We start from the raw sequence: 27,539 nt of genomic DNA on the forward strand, positions 1-27,539 counted from the left end.
TGATCCATTCGGAATATTCCTCTAAACATTGTGTGCTCAAGTGGAATTATGAGACCTTAATCTGTCATATTTATTTATGAAAATAAGCACAACGACCTTGATTTAAGTTCACCTATCGATATGTTGTATCTTAAAACGTGTTATCTGATATTTTTCTGTATTATTTAGTCATGTTTTAAAATTATTGTAGGACTAATCAATGTTTCATTTTAGTTCGTTTACCAAACATTTCCTCCGCCGTTTTCAATAATGTTGTTATTCAATTTGATTGAAATGTACAGTGGATATCGTCAGTAACCTGAATATCGGTTCGAAGGAATCAAATTCTGTACTCATACTGTATGAAAACATGCACATGTTCTAAAACCCTACAGCTTGGAAACATCAGTAAAGATTGAAATCTCAATCACGTAGCCTAGTAGTAACGTAGGTGTACATTTTGCCCGTTCCGTTTTTTCACGTTTTTACGGCAGATGACCGCATGTTAATTTAGCCTTCCATAATGCCTAAGGGTGTGATCGCTATACCATTTTGTTGCAGAAAGTATAGACCCTACTAAAAATACATATTATTTCTAGACAATATTGTAAGGTAGTCGTATGTAAACTCAGTTGCTTACATCCATGGTTACTACGGAGTAATTTTTTTTTATCGTTTACACTTTCTCTTCCCACCCGATGTTTGCCATTATGTATAAATATACCGTTTTGTCCCTTTTTGTAATATGTCATTACGGGCAATTATCAGATTGAATAGCTAAAACATTTTGTAAAACAGGTTTAATTTTCTTTAAATGCATAGATTATTTAGTACATCAATCGTGATAATACGTTGACAATTTCAAACTACCACGCAAATAATTAACATTTTTATCGATTCAAATATCGCTTGAAGAAATGTTCTGAAATTCCTTCAAATGCCAACAACTTTGACTTCTAAGTTGACATCGTTTATTGATTAAAACTTTTAAGATAAAGTACAGGGCTGTTGTCGTTTGAGGCACTGATCTGCATTATTGTTATACATTTAAATATACAACGGTTACAGTTAGTTTTAGGTATTGCCATCCATGCATCGATCGCACCTTGCTATGAGAGGTTAGGCACTACTGGTAAAAAAACTTCACAATAGAAACCTAACTGTACTAAAAAAAACCAAAAAACTGACATTTAAGTTGAAAAGCTTTAGGGAACAAATCATTCAATCCCTATAATTACAGCGTGATGCCATTACAGATGGTTATGCCCAATGCAAATTAATGTTCTGTTACTTCATAATTATAGTTTTTTTACTTTTAATTCCATGTCTTTGGATGTTTTTTTTTCTCTTCACTCATACATTTTCAATTTGACTCCGGTGGATGAAAGTAAGTTTTAATTCAGCTTGCATCTATCGCCTTTTCCCCATTTAGATGGTAAAACCTAGACCAACGTATAAACATTTACTAATATTTCGTAACTCATCGATGTTCTATAATTTATGCCGTGTTCATGCCGTAAATGTTAAGCCTATGTTCTTTCTGAAACGAACCATCTCACTCCTGTCTCGCCTACATTGCTGTTTGTTTCATTGATGTCCTATCGATCATTTACAGATCCACACGCATTCGTTTTAAATATATGCTTTTCGATAATCGAGAAATATCGTGTTTCGTATTATTTACCGAGTTTCGCGCGATGATTAGATATCCGTTTCTACTATAATAATTATCTGTTATAACGTCAATGCTCTTACGTCATATTTTACATGATAAAACACCAGATCCAATGGCAAATTAGCCACTTCGTTCGACATATCCTTTTAACAGGTGTTATTTAAATGTGTTCTGATTCTGGAATTAAGGTTCGGTATTCATGATTTATATTATTAAACGAAGATTTACTGTTGTGTTAACACATTTTAGCAGCCCTACATACAGTAATTTGTACACAACACACTGTCAACAATCGCTGGTCATTTCTGTGTATAATTATAGCCCTATAACGTTAATAAATTTGGTTATACAAAAAAAAAATTACAACCAATATTCCAGTGCAAGAACGGTAAGAACAAAACACTATTATACACTCTGCATACTATTTGAAACGTTGAAATGCACCGGTACCGAAAAAAATTAAGCCACTGCGGACTAAACTATTAATGTACAATGTTGGAAGTCATTTTACATTAATTCATTAAAATATTCTGCTTTTTTTCTGCGTTGTTTTAATTTACGTGCAAGTACCTTGGCGTCAACAACGAACGGTTATTATAGTGGTCTTACAATGCGTTAACGATAATGAATAGTCCGACGAAGTGGAAACAACCTTCCATTATTCCTGATACGTATTAACGCCTATGAAGCAGGCAATAACAGTAAATTACAATAAGCAGTAATTCGGTTACTTATACTGTAATAGTGTGAAATTTGTTCAGGTTTCGACTAAACATTGCCGCGCAATTGCACTTCTTCTGCATGATGCCTGATCCCAAGACGTAATTTATTATTCGGCCAAACTATATTATAAAAAAAAAGCAACCTTTTTCAAATACATCATTATGTATAAATAATACTAGTTTTGCGGTTGCAATGCGTTGCCATATGATATTTTAAACATTGAATAAAACAGTGAGGGTGTTAATGCAGACGTCTTTATTATTCATGTTTTTTTTATGTTACAACAAAAATATTGCATCATTGAAATTAAATTTCTTATATTATTAGATTCTACTATTAAGGCTTACGTAAATCAATTAGTGATTTGTCCGAGAAATATGAAATTGACAAAAAATATATGTGAATTGGCAAAGCGTCAATTGCTGTCTAGTTGAAATTGATGAAGTGTTCGCATTATGTAGCTCTCTCGTCTCGCCAGCACATTACCGATATTCGGTCAAATTACCAATTTATCGTGTTTAATCGATTTACCAAATTGCTTGATACGAAAGTTATTACGTTTAATTCCAAGTACGGTGTTTACTTAATGGAAAACTGAATAATGTATTTATTTAAACATTATTTAAACTGACTGTGGTTGTATATTGTACGTCCATTATGTATGTCCATATATCAGTTGGAATTCATTTAGGCCTACAGTTAGACAATTATTTATGAGAAAATCATCTACATTTTGAATGTATATACAAATTAAACTACAATATGTTCGTTTGAACAATTTCCAAGAAACTTGGTCGTCGAAAAATACTATACAATAGTATGCACTCCCCTCCAATTTCAGTTCCTCCAAATGTCGGGTGGCCAAGTCAACTCCGGGCCTCACAAAATCATTGAACGTACATAGCGAAATGGTTAATATATAAAAAGCTATTTTACCTATCAAAAGTAATCAGTAAGTTACTAATGAAAAACAGTGTCGTTAGTATTATACCTAAGACAATTGAAACGTTTGCTCGGTGTGTCGAAAATTCGATATCAATCACAATTGATTAATTGTACTATTATACCACTTAACTCACTTTATTCTTCAACGTTTGTAACTATAAATACCAAATTGATCTTTAGTTGATGTATTGATATCAATACAAACGCTTATGACGAATGTTGATGCTTTTAATCAATGACGTAATATAGTATAATTCAATAATTAAAACAATAAATCATACAATGATACGTATTAAAGAAATAGTTTATCCGTAAACATATGCCTACCATGCTTTTACACGTACGACCACCTCTCCTTCTAATGGAGTTGGCTCAGAAATTTTCTGAACTTTCATCCGTTGAAGACCCCCAAAAGCCGTCAAAAACACCGCCCGTATTTCGTTAACATCCTCTGCTTCAGTTGCCTGCTCAACTTCAACTTTTTCATTATTATTTCCATTTTCGGCGGGAATATCAACTGTACTTGGACTTTCCTCAGATGCCATATTGTCCACTAAGCTTTGACTAGTATTGTTTATTCCTCCGTAGCCGTGTTTGTAATTCAGAAGATCGAATAATCAGTTATGATAGCTCGTCCAGTCGCGATAGCTGATATATATCTAGGGTTTCTAACGCATGCGTGACTAATGATATGCAAATTAATTTCTGTGATTGATTTAAATATTTCCAATTTAGCAAAGAAATATTTGAGTAGTAGATTGCTGAGTGAGCATAAGACGTCAGAGTAGATCGTAACGTACCAATCCGTTTGTGAATAGCGTGGTGGCGTTTTATACAGTATACTGTATGTTACTTTGACAAAATAATACAAAGGAATAGAGAAATTGTGTATTGTGTTGTTTTTCGCAGGTACAATTATTGATACCGCCTGCTTTAGAAGGTAATAATTGACCAAACCGTGCCTGTATGTATTTTTAACAGTTAGGCCTCTCTATTTATTATGATTGAAAGAAAGTTTGAAATTGCGTTCTGATGTACTAGACCTACACTGATCCGAACACAAATGTGGCGTGTGTTGTATTATATGCAAATGAAAAGTACAAGTTTTGATTACCTTCAATTTATTTTAATCACCATTGTCTTTATTATTTGATATTGATACTGTACTACTATATAATAGAGTGGACGTATAATACATCACTTTTACCAGTTACGGATAGGGCTAGCTAGGCCTTCTCACGGTAGTTGTAGGCCTACTAGTACATCCACCGCTAAGTACCACCACCGCTGAGAGGGCCCAGCTTAGTATAGGTAACGTACTTACCGTGTTAGCTGCTAGAGAATTATGCCTAAACGATTGAGTATATTCCACTAAAATCTCACTCCATAACGTTTCTAAGATGCTGAATAGATAGTTGAAAGACTTCATTTTAGATATCGTTTTTTAATCAACTGGAAAGATAGTTTTTAAAATGTATAATTTGAAGAAGAAAACAGTAGTAGAAAACACCGTCGTCGTCTTCAAATTGCTCAAATTTCATAAAACGCTATTTTCTTACTTCTGATTGGCCAGAAGTGGTAGTCGGTTAAAAAGACCCGGAGTTATTTTTGTAAGCCAATCAGGGTCGTCTATTTTGCAATTACGTCATTGAACGGTAATTTGGAATTCTTACAAAGAAAGTGGGAGTTGGAGAAGTACAGTAGGGTCCTATTATTTAAGAGGAGAATATCATATACCAACCACTAGACCTCTAACTACTCACTTGCCTATTTCTGTTTTATCAGGCCTATGTTGTGGTTACATTTTGCAACTAAAAATAACATGATCGTTTTTTTATCTTTCAGATGGTTATGATAAACTGTTTGCCAGCTTTCAAACTATTGTGTATTGCATTGAACTAAAAGTATGAACCATTACGAATTATTGATGACTCTTGGTATCATCGCTTTGGCATACTTAACCTATATCAACAAGAACTTAAACAACAAAATTAAGGAAAATTGCTCGTTTCGACCTTTGAGCATCAATAACTATTCTGGCTTCATTCAAGTTGAGGCAAGCCTATTGGACAGTGGCACCTCAGCTTGGTGCCGTGGTGAGAGCAATGTAGATAAAACTTGCAAGTTTCATTATCTTTGTTATAATTCTTTGAAGGATGATTTTATTTTCTTTCATGGGACAACAAGCATGGCATCAGGACTACCACAAGATCGGTTCAGTCCAGCATTGGCTGACCTATCTTCTGTACCAAACCATAACACTCAGTATTTCAACTTTGTAGATTTACCATTAGATGCAATGGAGAGCTTTGATCAAATATTTCTTCTACGTGGAAATAGTTTTATTTTCAACCGTTTTAATCCGGCAAACTTGATGCATGTTTTTCATGATGATCTTTTGCCATTGTTCCACACTTTATCAGAAAACAATTACGGTGACATCAACTCATCTGATAGTCGTCTTCTTTTCTTTGATGGACATGCTAAACTTGATCATTTCCATCTATACAAACTCTTTTCATCGCAGATACCTTTATTGAAATCTGATCTAAACAAGTCTGGTAATTCTCTTGTTTGTTTTGAAAGGGCATATATTGGATTATCTAATACAACAACTTGGTACCAATATGGATTCCAGGAACCACAAGGTTCTGTAAGAAATTCTGAAATCACTGCAAGAACTATTCTACTTTTCACAGACTATCTAAAAGCTAAATTGGGTATTGAGAAGAAGGAGCAATCACAAAGTAGATTAAATGGAATATTGATTGGGCGTAGAACCAATCGGTTGATATTGAATGAAGAACACTTAGTAATGGCACTAGCTAGAGATCTTCACATTAGTGTCCAATTGTTACACCTTGAAGATACGAGTATAAAAGAGGTAATTCAGAGGATATCATCTACAGATGTACTGATTGGAGTTCATGGATCTGCCTTGATTCTGTCCATGTTTCTTAAGAAAGGAGCTCTGTTAGTAGAAATATTTCCATTTGCTGTGAATCCTAAACACTACACACCATACAAAACACTGGTTTCCATCCCAGGATTAAATGTCAAATATCTTGCATGGCGCAATATGGAAAGAGAAAACACAGTCTTTCATAAGAGTGCTCTAGCTGAATTTGGAGGCATTGATCATTTATCGGCTGAAGACCAAAATAGGATATTAGAGAGTTCAGAGGTGCCTTTACACCTTTGTTGTAACGATCCAGAATGGCTGTTCAGAATCTACCAAGACACAGTTGTAGATATTCAGTCTTTCATTAGTGCAGTAAGAAAATCTATTTCTGAAGATCTTGCTGAAGAGAGGGACACACCACAAATGTATCCTGCTAAAGTCAACAAAGTAGTTTGTAGAAAATTGATGACTGTTGACGTTGTAAAGCTGGAAGTGAATTGGCAACAACCTTGGAATGTTAAATATTTGATGTCGGTAATAAAGGAAGATATTAAATATGAAGTCTGGATTCAACAGGCATTTGTTGACAACACAAGAGCATGGATTTTAAACACAACAGGGTACACATTTGAAGGAGAGTTTCTAGCTGATTCCACATATTTTGTGTGGGTCCGTTGTATAATAAATAACCGAATTGGTCCATTTTCTGATGTTACAATATGTTGACCAGGGAAGAACAACTCTGCTTATCTTCTATGTACCAGAGACAATAGATATATCTGACTGGGAACTTCTAAACCACCTTGCAGGATTTTGAGAGGCTAGATCTGCTCAAAATATCCCCAGTCAAATATTTCTAACGTGTACACCTATGTTGATTGGCTAAATAGCTTCAAAATTATATATGTATAGACCAGTACCAGTATGTCAAATTTGCAAATAAACATTTTAGTTTTGTATGAAGTCCAGTTTCTGTTTGTTTAGTACCTGTCATACGTGCAGATTTGAAACAGAAGCAGTAACAAAGCTTATCAAAATTGTTTTTATATTTAATTTTTTTTTTCCCAGAAATGTCCAGTATTTTTCTTAAATCTGAAGAAACTGAAAACAACCCAACATAAAGCAAAAAACAATAAAAGCACCCAAATTATAAAATGAACCAACAGGTTGAAATAAAACTGTTGGACAATAATATTAATAATACTGCTTACAATTACTGAAAACATGACATTCGATGTCATCATTATTGACCGCTTTAAGCTCACCCATAAATCATTAATTTATGACAACATAATAAAACTGTAAACAGAACCCTGGATAAAAGGTTAACATAATAATTGCCTTGCTTGCCATATAAGCATGACCCCCAACATTTGGAGTAATATGACATTCCATGTGTGCCAAAATGTGTTTCTTTTTAAGAAACAAATAGCTGTTTAAAACCTTTACAGAAACTAGAATAGGATTAAGGCCAAACAAGCAGAAAACCGTGTGCTTGTCCCACATATAATCTGTCTATTCTGATCGAGTTTCTTCTACACTTTCTCATACGCATTTTGTGTAAATGATCATAAGATGCTACATTTTGTTTTCCACGTAACATTTACCGTTACCACTAGTCTGTAAATTGGCATACTGTACACGCTTATTGTACTGCAATAAAAATATTTGCTATCTGATGGTAAAATCCACACTTTCTTATGACAGTATAATGTACTACAACATAAACCAGTACAATTATTTCTTTATAATGTACAAACAGTACAAACCAAAATAGTCCAGTAATATTATTTCAAAATGTTTTCATGATTAATTTTATACAAAATTCATTTCCCAGAAAAAAATGTTAAAATGTGTTATTAAAATTATTGGAATTTAATTAACATTTTTATTTTATCAATGTTTTCAATTAGTTATTACTGTACAGTATTGCTGTACAGTATTGCTGTACATTTTTGGCAATATCTTCAAATTATACTAATTTTTAATTACATACATTATTTGTTTGTAGCTAACAAAATTCATGCAGTGCAATGTTTTATTTCATTAATTATTATGCAATAGAAAAATTACATGATTCATAATTCACTTCAGCAAAATAAAATGTCTTTTGCTAAAAAAAGGTTTTGATAAAAAAATGTTTACAACTGGACATGATTTAAAATTTATATCAATTGCTAGGTTAGTACTATACATTTACTATAAAATTTATACTTTACAAATTTAATTCATTTATGAATAGGCTTAGCTAGATTTTCTAAGTGTATGAGACAGGGACTGGGAGCACATCTTTGCCATTTAAACCCTCTCCCCATGTTACCCTCTCCCATTCTATATTCACCAACCTACAACTCTTCCCAACCCATCACTACTCTACAGGGAGAACACTGGCCGTTCATCAATCTCAACAACTGCCTTATATAGACCAAATATACGAATCGACACGCTTGCAACAAATTAATTTCAGTACCGATCTGTATTATGTAGACTTTTGGAGTCTTTCCTATTTGCATAATACACAACCTCAGTCACCTGTATGCATATATATCATACTGAACATTAATTGTACCACATATGCTATGCTGTTACTTGTCTCCATTATTTCGGTCATTGTTCAGTTTGTGAAGCTTCCGAAGAAAATTTCCATTCTGATTTTCGAGGCAAACACGTTTCTGGGGACTTTCCTCGCCAAAGTCCATTGCTCGTTTTGTCTTCCTCTCCATTTTTATCATCGAGTTAATCTCCTTTAAATCCTGGTAAAAAGATAAATTGCAAATTAGTTAAATGTCACTTTTTGAATCTTTTAATAATTCATTTCTATAAATTCAAGTCTCACAAATATAAATTGCCATATTGCTTAAACCTTTTTTACACCAATTGTATCATCATTCAGACGGAAAACCATCGGTTCGGTGTACATACATTACACAAATACGGTACATAAATTAAATAATTCTAATTCCTCTAAAAGCAGGACAGAATACCTTTCAGGAGAACAACAATGATTGATTATGGTAATAATTTGGAAAGAAAAAAAATATAGGCAAAAGTATATTATTGTTATATCACATCATACCTTGGATGGACTTTTGTTGATGTGAAACACCATACTATTCCCAGGACTCCTCGGAATACAATTCTTGCGTGGTGATATGTATAACTGGTGCCTATTGGACACTTTCCTTGGCGAAACTTGGTGGGTGCGCACAATAGGTAGAGGTGAAAGGGTAGGGTGTGCGGCAAGACCATTCTCGTCGCTACTGTCAGCCGGGGAGAACCGGAGCGCAAACGGCTGAACTCGTGTTACAAATATCTGCAAAATGGAATATGGCATTTTAAAAATTAGAAATCAGAAAGAAAGTAACAATGTTGATTATTATTTAATCGTCATCAGAAATGAAACTTACTGAATTATAGTACTTAATAAGATCTCCTCTCTCCTCGTCTTCAAATGATGATGCAGTGCCTGCCATTCTGGTAGGCGTGGGTGGGGCACTATTTGTGGGCATTGTACTAGATGACCTTGCAAGCATTTGACCAAATGGACCTTTAAGAAAAACAATAAATGTAATGAAGTACACTCTATTATATTTGTCAATGTTAGGAGGTCTGAATTTGATGGTAAACAATAATAATATATGTTTTAAATAAAGTAAACAATTTGGGGAAATTCTCTCGGATCACCTGTGTCCAATAATTTCTTGACCCTCACAAAGGAAATATACTATACCAAATCAATGATGTTGAGTATCTGGTCTGCTTTATTAAAGTAAAATGTCATACATGTTAGCAAAAAAAAAATAGTTCATGATCTGAGCCAAATGCTTCATGCATGCAATGTTTATTTCTAGAAGTAATGTCGCATTATATGTCAACGAAACGTCACTAAGGTATTTATACTCATTGTGTTTGCATTTTTGGTTTTTTTTTAGATGACGGGTGATCCATCCAGCAATCATCAGCTGATCATTAGGGACCCTCAGAGGTTCACAAGACAAACATATACACAAGATGCTCTACATAAACAAAGTCTTATTACAAGCCTTTGGGAGGGGAGTTGTAATTTTGTCCTTAGAAAAAATCCTGACATGTGACGGGACTTGAACCCAGGACCCTTGGAGTGGTAGCCAAGCATCCTAACCACCAAGCCACAACTCAACACCAAAACAAGTAAATTTGTCGAAACCAAATGAATTTATTCAATACCTCCTTTGTGTTTATGATCACTCTCTGGGGAGCTACTACTGCTGCTACCATTTTGCGAGGTAGCGCTAGCCCTACTTGAGCACCGCCCATTGAGTAGTACGCTCCTGTAGACATGGCTCTGAGCTTGTGGTTGCATCCTGTAACAACGCATTATCTCCTGAAATTGTTGATCATGTCTGGTCACCTAAAAACAGATTTAGGAATACAGTTACTGTAATTAAGTTGTTATTGTTATCTTGTATTATTTAACATTTTTATTATTTGCACATTATTAATTTGACAAGATAAAGAAAAAACCATAGTTGAATAATTTTTGTAAAATACTTAGCAAAAACAATACTTGACGATAAAAACCATACATTTGAAAATAAATGACATTATAATTTATAAAACACATAATATTTAAGGATTCCACACTCACTTTGCATATAACATAGATAGAGCACATTAGCAGCTGATCTAAATGCCTATCTTTCATTAAGTCACTGTGATGGACGATGGCGTGCACGAAACACGTCCATATCTTGCGACGAAGGTCATCTTCAATTTGCAGTCTTGAGCACAAGTCAAGTAATCTGACATTTGCAAGGTGGTAAAGCTATAAAAGGCAAGAGAAAAAAGTGCAAGTTGTGATACATGGGGACCTCTGAGGATGTAAACCCCTTCAGGTTGTGAAAGGGATCTTTTAAAGATGGATCTTTTAGGATGTAAAGGGGTTCTTCACAAGGTAAAGGGCACTCTTCATCAGGATATAAATCTCCTTTAGATATACAGGGGATCCCTTCAGATGTGAAGAAGCTCCTTCAAGAAGGGAATCCCTCAGGATTCAAACAGGATCTCTCAAAATGATGCAGAAGGGATCTCTTAGGATGTAAAGACGATCCTTTAGGATGTAAAGGGGATCCCTCAGGATGTAAAGGGGATCCCTCAGGATGTAAAGGGGATCTCTCAAAATGATGCAGGAGAGATCTCTTAGGATGTAAAGACGATCCTTTAGGATGTAAAGGGGCTCCTCACAAGGTAAAGGGCACTCTTCAGCAGGATATAAATCTCCTTAAGATATAAAGGGGATCCCTTCAGACGTAAAGAAGATCCTTCAAGAAGGGGATCTCTTAGGATATAAAGAGGACCTCTCAGAATATAAGAGGTACTTTTCAGGATATAAGTCTTGTCACAATAATTAGAATCTACAAACTAATAATAGTAGAAAGAAATATTTACCTTTCTGAAGAAGAGTCCAACTGAACCTGTCCTCTTTGGTTTCTTAGCTACAGGTTCGGTTGCTGGTTGCACTGCAGCTGGTTTCTCTATCGTGTTACTTGCCACTTGTGATGCTGTTGTAAGTGTAAATATATTTTTGTAGTTAGCCGACGACTCACCCATCTTAATTGGACTTGCTATTAGGTGGATTGTTCCGTCTTTATTATTTACAGCTGTCAATAATAAGTAGGAATGTAATAAGTAGAACTAAATGTACTAATTAACAATATGTTAATTAAATAGGAGTTTTCACTAAATAGGGATTGACCGTAATGTAAAAACATATGGGCAAATGTCCTCTTAAAAGGGTTTCCTAAAGAAGAGGTTTGACTGTAGTCTTTTCTACCAACTACTTACTTTGCACTTCAACGGTGACAATTTTCTCATTTGGCTTTGTGACTATTTGTGCAGTCTGCACTGCAGGAGTGGACGAGTTGGTTGATGTGGTAGATTCAGAGGGAAAGAGACGCCGTTTAGCTGACCCTGGTGATGGTGAACTGAAACGATCATGGGCAGACACAGGTGAACCAGTAACTGGATCTATTGAACAAAGAATAAGAACATATGATGATGTAGCTAAGTAAGTCAGATTGTTTGTATTACTCTGACGTTTTATAGAAAAAAATTGTTTTAAATAGTGCTACTGAAGAAAAAAAATGTCCATATAAAAGGCACATCACATTTTGTTACATAAAGTTTGATAGTGTAAGAGATATTTTATTTAATTTGTACCATATTCCATCAGACTTTTAAGAGATATAAATTTGTGATTTTTTATCTGTATACTATTATGTTTTTTATTTTTTAGAGTAAAGTGTTTTACATATACTGTAGTGTTCTTAAATGTTTTAATACTTCTTAACCAAATGTTTTAAATATTTTTATTTTCTACTATGAAGTACACTCAAAATATTTTCCTATTTGAGGATGAAATAAAGTGATTTAATGAATTGAAATCTGTACCTCTCTTAGGTGGTTCCACTCCTGTAAGAGCTCTGACACGAGGATGTTGCATAATTGGTGAACCGATCTGTGGTGGAGGTGGATGACTGTTAACCGAATTCTGTCCGTTATCAATCTGACTTGGCAATGTAACATCCTCACATGTAGGTACACTGTTGCTGTTGTTAGGTACGCTGCTACTGCTGCTGTTAGAATCGCCTATGACATCCCAGAGTGGTGAGTTCGATTTCCAGGCACACTCCTGTAATACTGCTTCCTCAACCTGTAATGATATATTTATTTGTTTTACTCAAGTTGACTCGTAGATATAATACATCTTTGTGTCATGTATATGGCCTTGTTAATACTGTAGTGGGAGAGAATTCAGAATATTCTGGTTACGGGAGAGCTCGCTGTATTATTTTATAAAATACAAACTGCTGATTCATACCGTATTTAGATGCTTCACCACATCACGTGACAAGCCATCTTCTGCCCTCAGGATCAGCTCGATAACTTTGTAAAAGTGAAATGCGGGGATATCAAAAATATCTATTATCCAAGGAAATGTTCTGTGAAATAAAAACAAATTTTGAATAAGAAAATGTAATCATAAACTATGTCACTGTATGATGAAATTTGTCATCATTATACATTAGGACTCCTTCTTTGGTGCACCACTATTGAAAGCGTACTTACAGACAAGGGGAAATATACGTTTAAACATTATATAAAAGACTCGCTAGAGGCTAATAGCTAATTAAGAACAGTGACATCTTTTTGGGTAACAAACATGAGGGCTCTTTTGTATTTGAAATAATTTAACAATTTGTTTTAGAAATATCAGATTTCAGAACAGATTATTCCATTTTCTATTTTACATGATTTTTCATATTTTACTTTTGCTATGTATTAAAGACCCATTCCCTACATTTTTTAGGTCTAATTTAAGACAAACTACATTAATGTAAAAATAAATACTATATGGTCCTATTGAGATAACTTTTTTGTCTTTAAATGGTTAAAAATGTGAAAATTAAGGCGATTCTAATAATTTTAGCAGCCCGCTATAAATCCCAACATGCATTGCACGCGGATTTATAGAAGACTCTTAACATTTCAACGAAAATACTGGGTTTCCCCAAATTTGTATCAACGGAGTCTGCCAAAAACAGAAAGATAGTTAATACAGCAACTATAAAACGTCAGACTAGGCTTTAACTAACGTACGATGTTTGTACGTTACCGATGTTCGTATGTTACCGATGTTTACCAGCTAGGCTTAAAGACGGCCAACGAGAGTACATTCACCGCGAGCTACTAGTGTATTGTTTTTACAATACGTCACAAATTGTAGGGAATGGGTCTTTAAACAAGTCTATGTTTTGTGCACAATGGGCTGATTTAAGTTTTGGTACATACCTTTGAGAGTTATAGGAAAAAATGACAATTTCCAAACAACAGGCAAATAATGACGTATGAAAGATATCATGTTCCAGTAAACTCTAAAGGAAATCAAAACAAACAATAAAGATCTGTTAATACTTAATATATACTAAAAAAAATCAGACACAATCACAGAAATTCAACCACCTAAATCTCTTTTAAATTCAGTGACTCAGATCATTCGACACATAAACAGTGTAAACACCTATTCATTTTCTTTTTTATTACTTTCATTCATTATATTCATGCACGCACACTACCTTTCATCAAATGAAAGTTACATTGTTATTATTCAATTTGGGAATTTCCAATTGAGTATAGTTTTTGTTTCCATCGAGTATTTAGGTAACAGCTCAAACTCTCAACTACAAGCTTGTGTTAAAATAATGTTTACCATTTCAAAGAACATTGGTGCTTCTTCTTTTTTTATTATAATTAAAACATTGTTCTTGAGAATTGTGTAAATAATGTAAACAGTTATAACCAAGCAATAAAATTATTCTTACCCCTAAATTTTTCTTTCCTTGTAAACGTTTTTTCTCTTCTGTCATAATTGATTCCATAACCTTGTAGTAGAGAGTCTCCGCCAATTTAAGTCGCATTTTGGCAAAGTCCACATGGGAGCCTGCATGTACCTCAGATGACTGGAAAAATAATTAAGTTTTGTTTTATTTAGAGGTCTTGAGTGGGCTAAATTAATAAATTGCAATCGAATAAGTACAACTATAGCACCTAACAATAATTCTGAAATGAATATATGAATCTGGTTTATTTGTTTTACACTGTATATTTTTTTAAAGCAAAATATTATGTTTCTGTTTCTGGGGAGTAAATATTTTTCTGGGATTTTGTCCTTCTTAATTTTATCACATTAGTTAAAGATGAGAATAATTTTGAAAGTGAAAAATATTGGTCGTCCAAATGAGAATATGATAAATTAATTTTGCTTGACAAGAATTGACAAATGAGAAATTGTGGAAATAATAGTTACGTTTAATGCAAAGAAAGTCAATACAATATCTAATATTGAACTTTGGAGCAATTAATCATTATTACTAGTAATAATTTATACAGATTTAAATTATAACAATAGCGCTAAATTGTCAAGAGACATCAACCTAATTGTAACTGTTGATGTGTTAAATGACATAGGCTCCAAGCTAACTAGTCTAGACAAAATCAACACGCCCACTTTACCTGTCCGCTGCTTTGATGTATGTCAAAGGTCAAAACACTTAGCATACAATACAAGGTAGGTGATTAAGACAAGATAGGCAATGACTAACATGTTGATAAATTTATCATAAATATATTTAAATAGATATTTAAGTAGTATGTAAGTGGGTAACTTCTATTCTACTGTATTTCAAGCTTAAAATGCAAAATCTCAAACTTTTCATTATACTGTATATATCAACTTTCATGGTTTGTTATTGTTTATATTGATATTCACAAATCATTATTCATATTATAATTATTACATGAACATCATAAATTAAAAGAGGTAAATTTGTTATGTTAAAAGTAACCTATGTTTCTGCAGAAAGGAGAATGATAATGGTGTTAAAATAATTTGGGGGGTTTTGTATCTTTAAATTTAATTATAAATGAAAAAAGTATAAATGAATTATTATCTTAAAAACTTCTATTCTTTAAAATTATAATAATACAAAATACTAGAGAGCTTTCGTGACAACTTAGGACCTATGTATATTGTGTTATTAGCCATCACCTGGGCCTAGAATTGCGCAAGAAAGCATCTTTCAATACTGTATCTCCACATGTACACAATAAACTAACATGACGCAACTAGGTCATAGAAACTCAAAAGCTCCCAAATGTTGTACTTTAGAAAGACATTTCTCACCTCAACAAACTTCGTACAAAATAATTCCCCCATCTGTTTAATTCTTTCCGTAATCGACTGTGTAGGGTTAGTGGTGCACTCGGCAAATATCGCTTTCAATGTGTCTGTTGGACACTTCCCCAACCCCGTCAGTAAAGCCTGCAGCCTGCTAACACTTTGCGTCGCTGTTGATACAGGTGTAGATGTTGCATGCTCTTTCTCTTTTAAATATCCTCGGTTTGTGAGAGGCGTTTGAGGTGCCAGACTTTTTGTCTAATATTGGAAAAAAAATGTATTATTTATCTCTTTTATCAGGCTCAAGCCGTTGTATAATAATGGTGTAGTACTGTACCATAAAAATGCCAGCATTTCAAATGTAACCATTTGATTGGTAACCGTGTTAACCACCAAGCTACAATGTAAAAACTGTCCGAGAACATGCCACTGTTGTAATTTCAAATACAAAGAAAATTAACCTATCCAAAAAAAAAAGTACCTGTACTATCACAGTTACAGATTTGGGAAGTTGCTATATCATAATTTTGTTGAATTATTATATTACCAAAAAACAAAAAAACTTACATTCTTTTTAAGAACATACTTTAGAAGTGACATGATAAAACATTGGAGAATTTAATTCCATAGAAAACACTCTTGACGACAAACATCCTTTCCCCCGAACAAAATGCCATTATGACTATTTAACCCACACATGTCGAATGACCACTTTACTAGAAAGTGCATTCAAATAAACCATGCTACTATGACGCTCAGTCAAGCAGAACTTAACATCTGGGGATTCCCCTTCTAACACCTCTCATCATGCTTGAACGCACATGGATAGTAATGTGGCGTTCTGCGCGGTTAGACATAAGCGCACTGGCGCCACGATGTCTGTATTTATTCGCATGGTCAATAAGGTAATCAAACCAACGTTAACCGAAGACAAAAGATAGTGATAAATAAAATAGATATTTTATGCTTGTCAATTTACAAATACAAACATGGCGACATTTCTATAATGTAAATTATGAATACATAAATGAAGAAAGAGAAGCATGACGGGCACTGGGTAACCTCATGTTTTGCGGCATCAGCTTAAATAAGAGAAGCGTTCAATAGGATTAAAACCTAAAGGCATCGAAGGTGAAGAATTTTATCGAAACACCGACACAGCTCATTACTCTTAATCGACTAAATGGAAAACAGCAAATAAGATACTGTTAAAATATTGATTTTAATTTATAAAAATATACTTTTGGTTTTTCCCAACAAGTTGACTGGAAAATTCCATCATCCTCGAATGCATTGCAAGGGAAGTTTATTAAATGTGCAAAGGTAGGGCAGCCATCTGAAAGCAGTATGATACAAGAATATCTTGGAATTTACTCTATTTAAACTTTTCCAGTACTACAAGTTGATTAGTTTTTCAGTTAAACTTTGGTTTGGTTTTAAAGCATTTGGTGAATGTAACTACCTGTAAGTTTGATGCAATGTTGAAGTCTTTCATTAGTTGTTTATAGAAAAAAGAATACTAATCTATTGCATACAGTACCTGATAAAGTTTCTGGTTGCGCTTGTTCTTCATCTTCTCTTCAATGGTTTGTGGCGCTGCTGTCGATTTGGATGGTGTGCCAATCTCTTTGTTAGCATCAGTTGCCAGAAAAATGGTTTCATCAAAGTCTCCAACAGTCAGTACATACTCTTCGTATACTTTGTTTATGCTTTTACTAAAGATGAAATATAAATCAATAACAAGTTATAGAATGTTGCTTTAAAATGTTATTATTATTATTTAATTCAATATACAGTATGCACTATTTTGTTAGGGATCAAGATAAAGAAGACCCCAAATAAAGAAATCCTTTAGCCTCGGACTTGAAAGACATTGACAAATCTAGGTCAGGGTCTGTGATCTAACAAAAATACTGTTCAAGCAAGGCAATCTAAGAACAGGATGCTGAGCTCCAGTGATCAAAGGGTTTACTTGTGGCTGCAACACGATCAGTTCCACATCCCTTAAAAGAAATCACACGCCAGAGAATGTGTAAATAGTACAGTACTGTTGGTATTTGTCGCAGGCATAAGATAAAGGACTGTTACCCGTTCCTATCTTGGCAAGGCGAGCTCAGTTTTCTGTTGTTAGATTGCCTTAGTTCAAGTTTGATCATGTATTTACCTATTTGTTTCAAAGTTATTGCTATCAATAAGTCCACTTAACTTCTCTGGAGTCCCCTTTAAGGTCTGAAATAAATTGAATTGAATGTAATATTAACAAATGATGAAACTAATCAAAGGAGGAGTATGAAAGATATAGGAATGTAGCTACAGTAGTACAGACGACGGTATAACAAAAGCCTCAAAACATTCTAAAATTATAAATAAACGGACACAGCACACATATGAAAACTCAACATCTCCATAAATGTTTTCAAGAATCTCATGTCTCATTCTTTTTTCCATATAGCAAATGTCACTACCACCTATTGGTGAATTTAAATGCTTTGAGTGACACTTGTATGTAAATAATGCCCTGTCTCTTTGATATATTTTATCTAAAATTATTGTGTGGATCTTGTGGTAGAATAAAATATTATGTGATTGTAAATACTTAGAGATTTAGTATATTTTTTTTAATGCAGTTTAATACACTTATTTATATGAACTATGTAAAATTAAATACCCTTTTATCAAACAGTTTTTTGATGTATGGTTTCCACCAATGCTCTTTGATGCCTTTGGCTTCAATCACAAGCCCATCATGTAAGCTACAGAGCATTTCAATGATGCATGGCGACTGGGCAGGTACGTGGTAATCACAATTATTGTATGTTTCCGGTAGGCCTAAAAATAGCAAACAAAATAATAAACAAAGTGATTAAACTAGACCTTATGATATTCTGGATTCACATGGAAGCATGTCTATAAAAAACATTTATACAGTCAACTCTCACAATACCGGACATGTCTGATTTCCGGAAAGTCTGGTATTTGCATGTGTTTTAATGGTAAAAAATGAATTTGGGACCTTTTGAAAAAAATGAATTTGGGACCTTTTGTACCTCAAGAAAAGTCTGGTACAGTATTGGTTTCCAGAGAGTTTGATATAGGGAGAGTTGACTGTATTACTTTACATACAAAAATTAACATGGTAACAAAATGTAAATTGTTCAAAATTTACCTTTAAATGTTGGATTTAAAAGGTCTCTTCGATTCGCAAGTAAGGCATTTGCAAAAATGAGATCAACGCAGCAGAGGAGGAGATGATAGGAGTTCACAAGGTCGTCACTAATCGCAGGAAAGTTACCTGAAAAAGGAAGGTGTGAAAATCAATTAGAAAAAAGCGGATATGTTTACAGTGTAATTTAATCTACCATTAGACTTATTATACAGTATACTGTCTGGCTTAAACTTACAAATTATTTATATTGCCAAACAAATAAATTGTATTTTAAACAAGGGGAAGAAAGATAAAAACTGTTCACTTTTTTTGAAATTTAATTTTATTAATGTGGTTTTATTAATGGCTACTATAGTACATTATAGAAAAGTAATAATAAATATGAGTAATAAAAACTTTTACAAATTATTTATATATTAATTTAAATTGCGTTTTTTTTATTGGCTACAAACAAATAAAATATATTGTAAACCAGAGAAGGAAAGATAAAAACATTTTGTTCAATTAATGTGGTTTATTTATTACTGGTTACAAACAAAATGTTTTTAAAAAGTAGTAGTATTGTAAACTATAGAAAAGTAACAAGACTAACATTTTTTCAAATGAAACAGTATTAGAGTATTATTGGCTTCTTAACAAAATATGAAAAAACAAACAAAATGAATAGTATTTTAAACTATGGAAGTCACACTAAGTGCATGTAGTGGTTGTTGCAGTTACAGTACAAGACAAGACCACTGTCTGGGATGTGGCAACTCGGACAAGACTGCATACATTTTTTAGACTAAGACAGAAATGAAAAAAAAACTTGAACAAAAGACACTCATTATGTTCAATTTCCCATCGATTTACTAAAAACATATAGTCATGTTGCTGCAATCCACCATTTTGTTTTGTTCTGTCGCTTTTTTAAGTCCAAATGTAACAAACTTTCGAAGAATTAAAATTATTTTACAATAACTATAATTATTTATATAGCTATTTTTTTGGACAAATTGGAACATTTATTTAAAAAAAATTATTTTTAAAAAAGCAAAAAAAAAAAATGGATAAACAAAATTTAATGAGGGAGGGGGCGTAAAATTATTTAGTATGTGGGTTGCTTTATAGTAAAATTCATACAATTGAATGTTAATACATAAATACAATCCTGTAATTGATTGTGCCGTTTATAAAAGACACATTATCATAGTATTTTTAACTTCAGCATTGTATACACAGAATACAGAAAATAACCATCTATCAATTAAGATTTTCAGTCAGACACATGGTCCAATACAGTATATACATTTAATTTGAATCAGGATCTACTTTATACAGTACATGACCTATTTTACTGTAAATTATGATATTGATTCAACTAGAGAGTGACATTTACTGAGTAGTTCAGTCAGGCTACTAAAGTGCTGGTTGTAACCAACTAGTATCTCACAAAATATATAGTATAGCAGCTGTAAGGTGGATTTAACCAACAGATGAAGTAGTAGATTATTTAATCTATCTTATAAATAAATGGTGGGCTCCTTCAAATGAGTGCACTGCAATGTTGGTTGAAATTACTGTAGACTCACACAGTACACACATTTGGTAAAGTTATTAAAAAAGGAAGACATTTTCTATACTGTACAGTAATTTATTTTCACACCTTTGCAAAATACAGCAACGTTCAGTCTTGAAAATAGTTTGAGGTTAATAAAGAATTATGTATTTAATAGTTCTCCAGGAAAAATAAAATTTAACAAATTATTAATGTATTGTAGTGTAGTAGTTACTGTACTTACGTTTTTTTAAGTTAGAAGGATAGAAAATCCGAACACTATTTAAAATGTTAGCAAATATGAGTGATGCAGTAGAGGACCAACAATGTAATAATATGGTGTAGGGATCTAGCTTTAATGGTAAACCACTACCTTCCTTGGAGAGCAGCAGAAGTTAACAGACATGCCCCAACTAACTTGTTATTTTACTAGGATTATACCCCGCCAAACTCAATCCACCAATCACATTCCTTGACCTCAGTTACGCCATTTACATGGGTACGCTGCTAAACAATCACAATAGGATGCCTAGTCAATTATCAAACTGTACCTGTCTGTCAAATGAAAGAGATAAGTGAACCAGGCATTAAATCATGAATAATTCATGAGCCAGGTGAAAACTGCAACTGTGATTGGCAGTGATGTCAGAATCCCAATGGTCAAACAGGTAAACATACAATACAGCACAGCACTGGTGGTACTGTACAGTATTTGCAATAAACTCAACTAGTGTAGGCTGATAAGCTGTACAGTAGTAACTGTAGATGTTAAACTGTACTCAAGCTATTTAGTAAGCTGTATAGTTGGTCTAGGCATTTTGCCATCTAACCCTTTGACACACTGTTGCCAAAGCCAAAGTTTCATTCTAGCCATCTTAAGTTAACCTGTTTTGGGGAAATGGAGTTACTGTAATCTTACCTACTATACTGAAGCCCCACACTAGTCAAATTTTAAAAGAAAATTACATAATTACAGATTACTGTACACTATATTAAACTGTTTGTTTCAAGCAGAACTTTAGTACACAGTAATGAGTTAGTAGTGCTGTATTCAACATTGGCACAATACATACAGTATACTGTACATATAGCTGTCATTTCAATCAAAAATCTACAGTACCAAAGACCTTGTGGGAAATGTGCAAAAAGCCACAAATGGGTTTCATTAGGAAAAAGACAGAATTCAAAATATTAACTTATTAAGGAATTAAGATCTTCCTGCAGTTACCATCTACTGTAGTCCACAATATTCTCTAATAACCTTTTGATTATATATAATATACAGTAATACTACTGTAATAATAGTTTCCACAGGCAACATTAAACCACATTTGACCTGAAGTAGGTCAACAGGAAGCTAATTGAGGTTTAAAAAGTTTGTTTTCATAGGCATATGAGATCTGCGTACTACCGATAAGCACACAATAATGCGCACAAGATCTACTGAAACGAAAAAGCGGAAACGATTTATTCTAACTTCTGATCTTCGGAAAAGATGAATGGTTTCGATAGTCCAAGATTTGTAGACACTCTAGTAATAACGCACAATAATTTGTCAAGAAATCTGCTGATATTAAAGATAGGAACGATTCATTTCAACCTACTATATCTAGTAGATAGAAGTGAAAAGCGTTTTTCATTAAAATTAAAACGTTTTAAAAAATGGAGAAATCTGCATTCCAGACATAAGCAAACAAAATCTTAAAAACCGATTTGCTTGAACTTGAATAACTTTTGAACCATCAATTTGTTACATGGCTACAGTATACAGTACGTACTGTAGTGTTAGTAATAATTACTGCAAGAGCACACAACGCATAACAAAATTTACTGGCATATTACAAATAAAAACTAAAAATGTTCACTTTTTGACTTCAATAATGCAAGCTTGGGAACATTCTGTAATTGTACTGTATAAAGTAGTAAATTTTAATTTCCACACAATGAATTCAAGATTTGACAGCATTTATTAGTTTTTGCCATTTCTCAAAGCTTTCTTCATCAAATGAAGAAAATTAAACAGGAACTTTCATTTTTCCGAAGACGCAGTAAATTTCCATTCATATTTTCTTATCACATGATTTTCATAATCTTGTTGTAAAACTAGGTCAATGTAAGAGTTCAGACAAAGGTCTCTTATGAAAATTATAAGTAAAATAGTAAGTTTACTCAGACAGAAAATAACTATTGCAACTGTACATTTTATAAGAATAGAAATGTTAGGATTAAGTAGGACTTACTCTAGTAAATGTACAGCACACTAATGACTACATTATGTCAGTTTTTACAGTATACATATTATTTGTACTGTACAAATAATCAGATAAAGGAATGCTCTTTGTTGAATAACTTTAAACATGAGTGACAAAATACTGAAATTTAATTTAGCCAGTAGCTAAAGGGATTATGTCAAAATTATTGTACTGACAGTACAGTACCTACATTTTTTTGAGCGGAGTTTGTTAGTAGTGTGACACAAAGGGACCCTTAGGGAAGATGAACGTAACAGTCCACTGCGCTTTGACACCAACTGTAGAAAGTGCAGTATAATGCAATGTAAATTGATTAGAACTGATTGTATTAGCGCTATAAACCCATACATATTAATACAATGTGTACAACGCTGTACTTGTTCACGATTCCTACCACAACAAACCATGTGAATTTAAAATCTTTGAAAATTGCACCCTCCAGATGAAATCCTTGAATGTTTGCCCCTTTTGCTTTAACCACAATAAGAACATTGTAATACAGGAAGGAATTGTCGTCACCAGGCAACCGCAAAAAAACCTTTTGTACGTCATGTTTACAGTTCAAGTAACTAAGTCGTGATTAGCCGATTTCTGACCCTACGGTATCTAGGAAAGTATCTTTAACCATGTTGTTAATGATCCCCTTGCCCTGAACCCCTTAATTTTATTTTTAAAAAAACCCATTGACTCGGTAACTGTAATGCAGTAAGGGTCAAAATTAAACAAAATTGTAATTTTCGCTATACTGTATTGATATTATTATTAATATTAGTGTATTTTTCATAGAAACAATCAGCTGTTTATAAAAGATGACAATTTTCATTTTTAAAGATTAGCAAATTTTAAAAAGGTTCAAACATTGTGTAAACAGTCTGTATTATGAAATTGAATGATGGTTAAACTATTGTAATGATGGTAAAATAAAAACAAATAACTTTATTTAAGTGTACCTTTTCATCATTTCTGTTGTTGAACTTGTGTACTGTAATTACAAGTTACACAGAAGACAATCTTGAAATTCAAGCTGTTTTCATAATTACTTTACTCAATAATGAAATATATTCTTTTCATGTGTACTTAATTTAAAACATGTTAAATGCATTGTTCTTTAACCGTTATCTACAGTAAAAACTAATGGTAGAAGTAAAGAATATGAAAAATATTTCCAAATCAGTTATCATTACTGCAACATGGAAAAAAGAAAATAATGGCGTTTCAATTACCGTACCTTTAACTTGTACAAACAACGTCCAACAAAAACTGAATACTTCAGTTACGGTGCAGTTAAGTCGTCTGTAGTAAAAAAACATTTGGTTTGAATAATCATACAGAAATTTAATACATGATTAAAATTCATAAATAATTTGGAGGGATTTTATTTACTTGTGGGTAAATAAATTAGTTTATAGTTCTAAGGTTTCTAAAATAACGGATGACAATTTTGGATACTGTAACTCTTTAATCTTATTTAACTTTGGCAAAGGTCGCAACTCTGTACAATTAATTTTAACCCTTTATAAAACCATTAAATTCAGATTACCAAAAGAGAGTACAGGTGATAAGATAGATTGTTGTTTATAAAAAAAATCAGGTTGTGTGCAGTTCAATTTCAATTGACCTGTGAATGATTATCCAGGGTACATTTAATACCCTGGTATTTTTAAAGTCAACATAGAGTTAATTCAGAGCACAGCACTATGGCATGCATTAAAATGCATTACTAGTAACTTTGGTGGTTACTAATCTATGAAGCTCAACAAACACTTAGCAAGACGCTACCAGGTGGTGGAAGACAAGTCCATAATTATAACATGATTTAGAGATGATCTGGAAAATTCCACTTCTATTATGACCTCTAACCTCACAATATATTCATGTAAAGCATAAGATACTGTATATGCTACTAAATGTCAATCATCCAAAAAATGTTAAAATCATGTTATTTCATACTGTACATTACACAGTATATTTTTAGCAATACAATGTTGGCATGGAGTAACTGTATGTATTCTCACAAAGCTTAGAAACGGAATTCTGTAAAAGCCAAACTTTGCTAAAAAGTACAATATTTCTACAGTATACTGTTACGCCTACTAGGTTTCTGTGTAATGTAAATGAATACAGTATCAATCATTACCAGTTTATTCACAACAAACATTTACAAATAATTTAAAAACATACCTTTGTTTCCTTCCACGGGGCGCTCTTGGCTGGTCCTTCGATGGGTCCTTAAATATCTCAATAAATATCGGTTTATATTTTTTGAATATGACACAAGACACATTAAAATTTCGTTCGAGACGATCTACTTTGTCACGGAATTTTTGCGGTAAGTTGGCCATGTCTGACCATTTCTTCATCTTGTTAAAAAATTGGATGACGCTACAAGAAATATCAATTAATTTAAATTAGATTGTGGTTAATTTTCAATTCTGTCCTACCATTTAATATGCAGGGATGAAGTAGAGAAGTAAATACTGTAGGGATTGATTGATTGAAATATATATTTATACTGGGTAATCTCTTCAGTCAATGACTGGTCTCCCAGAGGGCCCAGTTGGTGATCAGTGGCTGTGATGTACTACTGTAATACACCGGGGTAACCCCCTACTCGTCTCGAAAGATGTACAAGGTTCTTTAAAGTGCACATGAGCTAGATGTGTACACTGGACCTACGGTTTATAGTCCTTATCCGAGAAGACTCGTTCTACCACAAGAACAATGGATTGATTGGGATTGATGTCAAAATGGGTGTCTACAGTAGAAAATAATATTTTCAGTTACAGTAGTAAAGTTGTGTGTAGGAGAGTAGGCGTGTTAAAAATTGTGGTGGAAGATACACTAGTACAGTACATACTGTAACTCTAATGCATAATAGGAAATGGTTTGCAGGATAATATGTTAAAAATGTTTATATATCCATCCCTTTAAACAAACCAAACTATTTGTGATTAAAATGGATGTAATTTTGTTAAATTCCATTATTTTAGATACAATAATTTGTGAATACCGATCACAGAACCATGGGAGTTTTGACACTTTGATAAACAAAGTTAACGGACAAATGAATTTGTACAGATGAACAGCAGTAGGGTAGCATATGGTTCGGATAATGATTTTGCTAGGTTGTAAAATTTGCATGAGAATAGATTGTCAGAGGGCAGTGATAATGGTATACAACACCACCACAGCAAGATTGCCGCTTTACCATGATAGAGTGTAACTTAATAGCTAAATATATTTAACAATGAAACATTATTTATACTATAGTTCCTACTGTAATATTCTAATTACACTTAATATTTAGTCATACTGTACAAATAAAATATAGGCTATATATAATATTGACAATAACAAACATATTCAAATAAGACTAAGAGATGTTATTTGTTACAATAGTACAGAACAAACCCGATTCTACAAAACAAACACACAGAATTTATATTTAGAACCTATAGTTAACATAACAATTTGTTGTTAATGGCATTTGGACAGTTTAAACAAAGTATTTAGAATAGGCCCTAACTCTTTGAATTCGGACGTTCCAACATTAACGATTTTCCGAATTATCCTCAAACCTCCCAAATTTTAACAAAATGTCCCGAAAGTTTGGTTTTAGATAAAAAACATTTTTCAACATGTTTTTTTAATTGTTTTTAGGTTATTTCTGTAATTAATGAATAATTTTAGAGACAACAGTATAAATTATATCTTCATGAAAGTCTAAAACCAAATATTTATTGTAAAACAAAAACCAATAACAATATTCCACGCCCTCTCCTCTCACACACAGACAGTCACCACAGATGGATGTCCCTTTAAAAATTAAATACCCATCTGAAGGTCAAATGCACATCAACATAATAAAAAATCTAGGGCTAGGCCTAAAATGTGTTCGAAATCAATACAAAACCTTTAATCAATATTCTAACCTTAGCTTTGAAGATCTTAATAATCTTGTGAGAGACACACAGTTGCCTTCCATCATTTCTCGACCTCCGACAGTCGGAACTACGCTTTTTCGACATGAAACGTACAATGCACACGCCAGCCAGTGAAGATCATCACCCTAGAAAAAATTAAAATAAACTACTAAATCGAACAACTTAATCTATTACATTACCTATACTATACAATTGAAATATGTGGGATGTAGGATTATTAAATAGTTTATTATTATTTTAATCATTACACCGAATGTAGCCCAGTAAAAACCTGACGATCTGAGCTAGGCCGTACACAAATCCAGCCAGGAAGCCGTGGCTAGCCCTAACTAAAGCCACCGCTAGAGCAGTCGACGAAGAAAACAAGATTTTTACCTCTAAAGTGTAGTTCAAACTAATCCTTTGGTAAGCCTCCCAGGCTACATCAATGGTTGTTTTATCCAAATTTAAGTCCAGACACAATTCATTAAAACGGTCCCGTATTTTTCCATCTTCTTCGCTGGGCGGCGCCATATTTTTTTGATATTTTTCGATATTATTTTCAGCAATTTTATATTATAACACTCACCGCGCGTCATCCATACTCTGTGTTTACGCAAAATTAAAGTCCCACCAAAACGGCGGGAAAAATTGAGCCAATTTACCGCATATCATTGTTCATCCGCAGTTCTAAAAATTGTATTGAAATCTTTTTAACTGCT

General features: G+C 33.2%; 3 protein-coding genes and 1 long non-coding RNA gene across 7 annotated transcripts in view; 2 read left to right on the forward strand and 2 right to left on the reverse strand.

Moving 5' to 3' along the window:
- The window catches only part of LOC140057403 (synaptic vesicle membrane protein VAT-1 homolog-like), a 19,716-nt gene extending 15,604 nt beyond the window's left edge, over window positions 1-4,112 (reverse strand). The window contains exon 1 of the mRNA XM_072103053.1: window positions 3,650-4,112. Within this exon, the coding sequence (XP_071959154.1) occupies window positions 3,650-3,867 (218 nt within the window). The 5' untranslated portion in view covers window positions 3,868-4,112. The remainder of the gene's footprint in view (window positions 1-3,649) is intronic.
- The window catches only part of LOC140057402 (protein O-linked-mannose beta-1,4-N-acetylglucosaminyltransferase 2-like), a 22,885-nt gene extending 12,465 nt beyond the window's left edge, over window positions 1-10,420 (forward strand). Inside the window, exon 2 of one of the 2 annotated variants that reach the window (XR_011846934.1) lies at window positions 10,157-10,420. Coding sequence is in view for 1 of the 2 variants with exons in the window: in XM_072103052.1 (XP_071959153.1) it covers window positions 5,229-6,950 (1,722 nt within the window). In the remaining variant the exon portion in view is untranslated. Of the gene's footprint in view, window positions 1-5,167; window positions 7,166-10,156 lie in introns of those variants that run through there. The other variant, XM_072103052.1, reaches the window with a different exon arrangement.
- LOC140057401 (retinoblastoma-like protein 1) lies at window positions 7,379-27,431 on the reverse strand. 3 transcript variants are annotated; one of them, XM_072103050.1, is made up of 20 exons: window positions 27,214-27,431; window positions 26,827-26,963; window positions 25,076-25,276; window positions 24,123-24,187; window positions 19,106-19,231; window positions 18,608-18,768; window positions 18,104-18,168; window positions 17,480-17,654; window positions 15,946-16,197; window positions 14,585-14,722; window positions 14,055-14,137; window positions 13,084-13,204; window positions 12,654-12,915; window positions 12,048-12,230; window positions 11,652-11,764; window positions 10,852-11,028; window positions 10,431-10,614; window positions 9,632-9,771; window positions 9,301-9,537; window positions 7,379-8,977 (listed from the first exon to the last, which is right to left on the reverse strand). In XM_072103050.1, the coding sequence occupies exons 1-20, from the start codon at window positions 27,349-27,351 to the stop codon at window positions 8,810-8,812; spliced, it is 3,126 nt and encodes a 1,041-aa protein (XP_071959151.1). In that variant the 5' UTR covers window positions 27,352-27,431; the 3' UTR covers window positions 7,379-8,809. The 3 variants fall into 3 exon arrangements, with proteins under 3 accessions (XP_071959151.1, XP_071959150.1, XP_071959152.1); XM_072103049.1 differs by having other exon boundaries at window positions 11,652-11,863; window positions 27,214-27,430; XM_072103051.1 differs by lacking the exon at window positions 27,214-27,431 and adding an exon at window positions 27,087-27,149 and having other exon boundaries at window positions 11,652-11,863.
- LOC140057404 (uncharacterized) lies at window positions 17,487-19,388 on the forward strand. Its single transcript, XR_011846935.1, has 3 exons — window positions 17,487-17,615; window positions 18,623-18,729; window positions 19,128-19,388. It is a non-coding gene; the product is annotated as an uncharacterized lncRNA (long non-coding RNA).
- Window positions 27,432-27,539: the final 108 nt, after the last annotated feature.

The sequence above is a fragment of the Antedon mediterranea genome, chromosome 8, assembly GCF_964355755.1.
Source record: "Antedon mediterranea chromosome 8, ecAntMedi1.1, whole genome shotgun sequence".
Classification (NCBI taxonomy): domain Eukaryota; kingdom Metazoa; phylum Echinodermata; class Crinoidea; order Comatulida; family Antedonidae; genus Antedon; species Antedon mediterranea.